This window comes from Anarrhichthys ocellatus, unplaced genomic scaffold (genome assembly GCF_004355925.1).
Source record: "Anarrhichthys ocellatus isolate YVR2014 unplaced genomic scaffold, GSC_Weel_1.0 scaffold5799, whole genome shotgun sequence".
NCBI lineage: Eukaryota > Metazoa > Chordata > Actinopteri > Perciformes > Anarhichadidae > Anarrhichthys > Anarrhichthys ocellatus.
In genome coordinates, this window is record NW_022285773.1 from 97 (window position 1) to 2,762 (window position 2,666).

Below are 2,666 nucleotides of genomic sequence, written 5' to 3' on the forward strand. Positions count from 1 at the left end.
CATGTACTTTACTACATCACACTGAAAATACTTTGTTACACGCACAGGTTGAATGTAACGAAGTTAATGAAGTACAAATTCGAGGTACTTATACCAGAGTATTTTAATATTCTACTGCTACGTATTTTTTTACTCCACTAGATTTGTCTAAAAGCTTTAGTTTCTTTTCAGTTTTTCATCCCCTTCCTGTCCAGTGAAAACCACATATCTCCAGATGTGTTGATGATGAATGTCCTGATGATGAATTATCCTCCTCCTTCAGCTCATGGAACTCTTTAATCAGCTGGAAAAGGCATCGTCACAAAGCTGAAAACTGGCTTTTCATTTCTGAGCTCATAAAGTATACACGGTCTGCAACATTTCTCCACATGTTTTAGGAAAGTATTGCTCTCAGTGGTTTACGTGTATGTATTTCATTATCTGCCACAGATGTCCAGCAGCTGTTGGTGGTTAAAGAAGAGCAGCAGGAGTGGAGCTCCAGTCTGGACCAGGAGGACCCAGAGCCTCCACACTTTAAAGAGGAACAGGAGGAACTCTGGACCAGTCAGGAGGGAGAGCAGCTTCAAGGTCTGGAGGAGGCTGATATCATCAAGTTCTCATTCACTCCTGTGAAGAGTGAAGACGATGAAGAGGAAGCTCAGTCCTCACAACTTCATCAAAGACGAACTGAACAGATGAAAACAGAAGCTGATGGAGAGGACTGTGGAGGACCAGAACCAGACAGTCCTTTACAACCAGCTACGTATGAGACTTCACTCTCCTATGAACCTGAGACTGATGACGGTAGAGATTGGGAGGAGATGAAGGAACCTCAGTCAGATTTAAACCATCTACAAAACAATGAAGTACCTGTAAGTGATCTGGACTGTAATACTGGAAAAACTTCAATCCGCAGCGGACATGTGAAGAAGCATACTGCAATCCAAAGAGGAGTGAATCTATTTAGTTGCTCCATCTGTGGGAAAAGGTTTTCCCAGGAGAAGTCCTTAACGACGCATCTCGGACTTCATTCAGAAGGAAAACATTTCAGCTGCTCAGTTTGTAGTAGACTTTTCAGTACCAGTGGCTTTTTAGTTAATCACATGAGAATTCATTCTCGGGAGAAACCATTCAGTTGTTCAATCTGTAATAAAAGATTCACACATCATTGTGATCTGAGACGACACTTGGTTGTCCACACGGGGGAGAAACCATTCAGTTGTTCAGTTTGTAGCAAAAGATTCACACAAAGCGGACATCTGAGACGACACTCGGTTGTCCACACGGGGGAGAAACAATTCAGTTGTTCATTTTGTAGTAAGGGTTTCACACAAAAGGGACATCTGAGACAGCACTTGACTGTCCACACTGGGGTGAAACCATTTAGCTGCTGTGTTTGTGATCAAAGATTTGCTCGGCTCTATCTTGTCAAAAAACATAAGTGTGTTGGTTTGAGCAACAGAAACGCATGGAGCTCCAGTGACGCTTGTTGAGGCATTTCTTTTTCCAAGTAAAAGGTTAAGACTTGGTTCTACAGTGATGGACTAAAATCTGTCTCCAAAATGAGCCTTTTAGCTGAGATGAAGCTACTTAATCATTTTTCTCTGTGTCATAGTTTGGTGTTTTCTGGATGCTGTGTTTTTGGTATCGCAATGGCATTGTTTTTAAATTGTCAAAGCATTTAATGTCCACAGCACTGTTTGTTGTTTTAAAATGTGATTTATTAATTTAATGACTTCCTTCCAAATAACAAAATGTATTTACAGTCCAGTGGTGTCTTGAAATGCTCACACTGTATTGGGTGTTATTTCGGTGAAGTCACAAGTCTACCGACTAAATCTTTGTAGTAAAAATGTAAATACATCATCGTTAACGTCTCTAACAAGTAACCTATGTGTGTCTTTTTGGTTGGGTTTGTGCAATTATAATGTAGCAAATTGCATTCTGTCATGTCTCCATTTTCTATAATAAAATGCTCTGTTCCAAGTAAAAGTTATGTATTCATATGCGCCACAACATCAAAACTGTTATAGATTACTATAGCTAATGACAAAATGCTGCTTATGTGATGGTATCTGTAATAATAGTCCAATAATATAATAAACTGTTTGAATATCATTGACAGGGGCCATTCTACTTCACAAATAATACAGACACATCCCCCTTTTTGTTTAAATAAAATGGTGTATGTTTGGATTCGTCGTGTCTCCAATGCATCCCACAGTTACTCGTCACTCCCTATCTATTTTCTAGCTGGTCCTAATTACGAAATAGAAATCTGATTAGTTAATTTACCGCACTGACACTAAGGGTCCTATTTCAATGATCTGTAGCCGCCGGTCTAGTCTGGAGAGCATGGCGCAAGTCCATTTATGGCGTGTACAAATCCACTTTTGTTAGTTAATCATAGTTTTGTTTTGGGTGTAAGTTAACATGAATTAAACCTCGTCTCCCATTTAAAGCTAGGTGAGCCTGCAAATGGTGGAGAGCAAATTTGGATTTCAGAAATTGGAGAAGAAAGTGGTTTTCTTTCGTAAAGTTTAGTTTTTGAAAGGCTTAACGCCAGTAAATAAAGATTGAAGAAGAATATTTTGTTGGATTTAAACATGTTGGGGATTTTGTAAATGGTAAAATTTTTCTTTTTAAAATAAATGTTGACTTTTGGACTTAGTGCTCTGAAGTTGCTG

General features: G+C 39.0%; 1 protein-coding gene across 1 annotated transcript; it reads left to right on the forward strand.

The window, feature by feature from the left end:
- Positions 1–377: 377 nt before the first annotated feature.
- On the forward strand, positions 378–2,172 carry LOC116380006 (gastrula zinc finger protein XlCGF8.2DB-like; the record flags this gene model as incomplete). Its single annotated transcript, XM_031841959.1, has 1 exon — positions 378–2,172. A coding segment is annotated over one exon (1,095 nt), but the record flags the coding sequence as incomplete, so codon positions are not given.
- Positions 2,173–2,666: the final 494 nt, after the last annotated feature.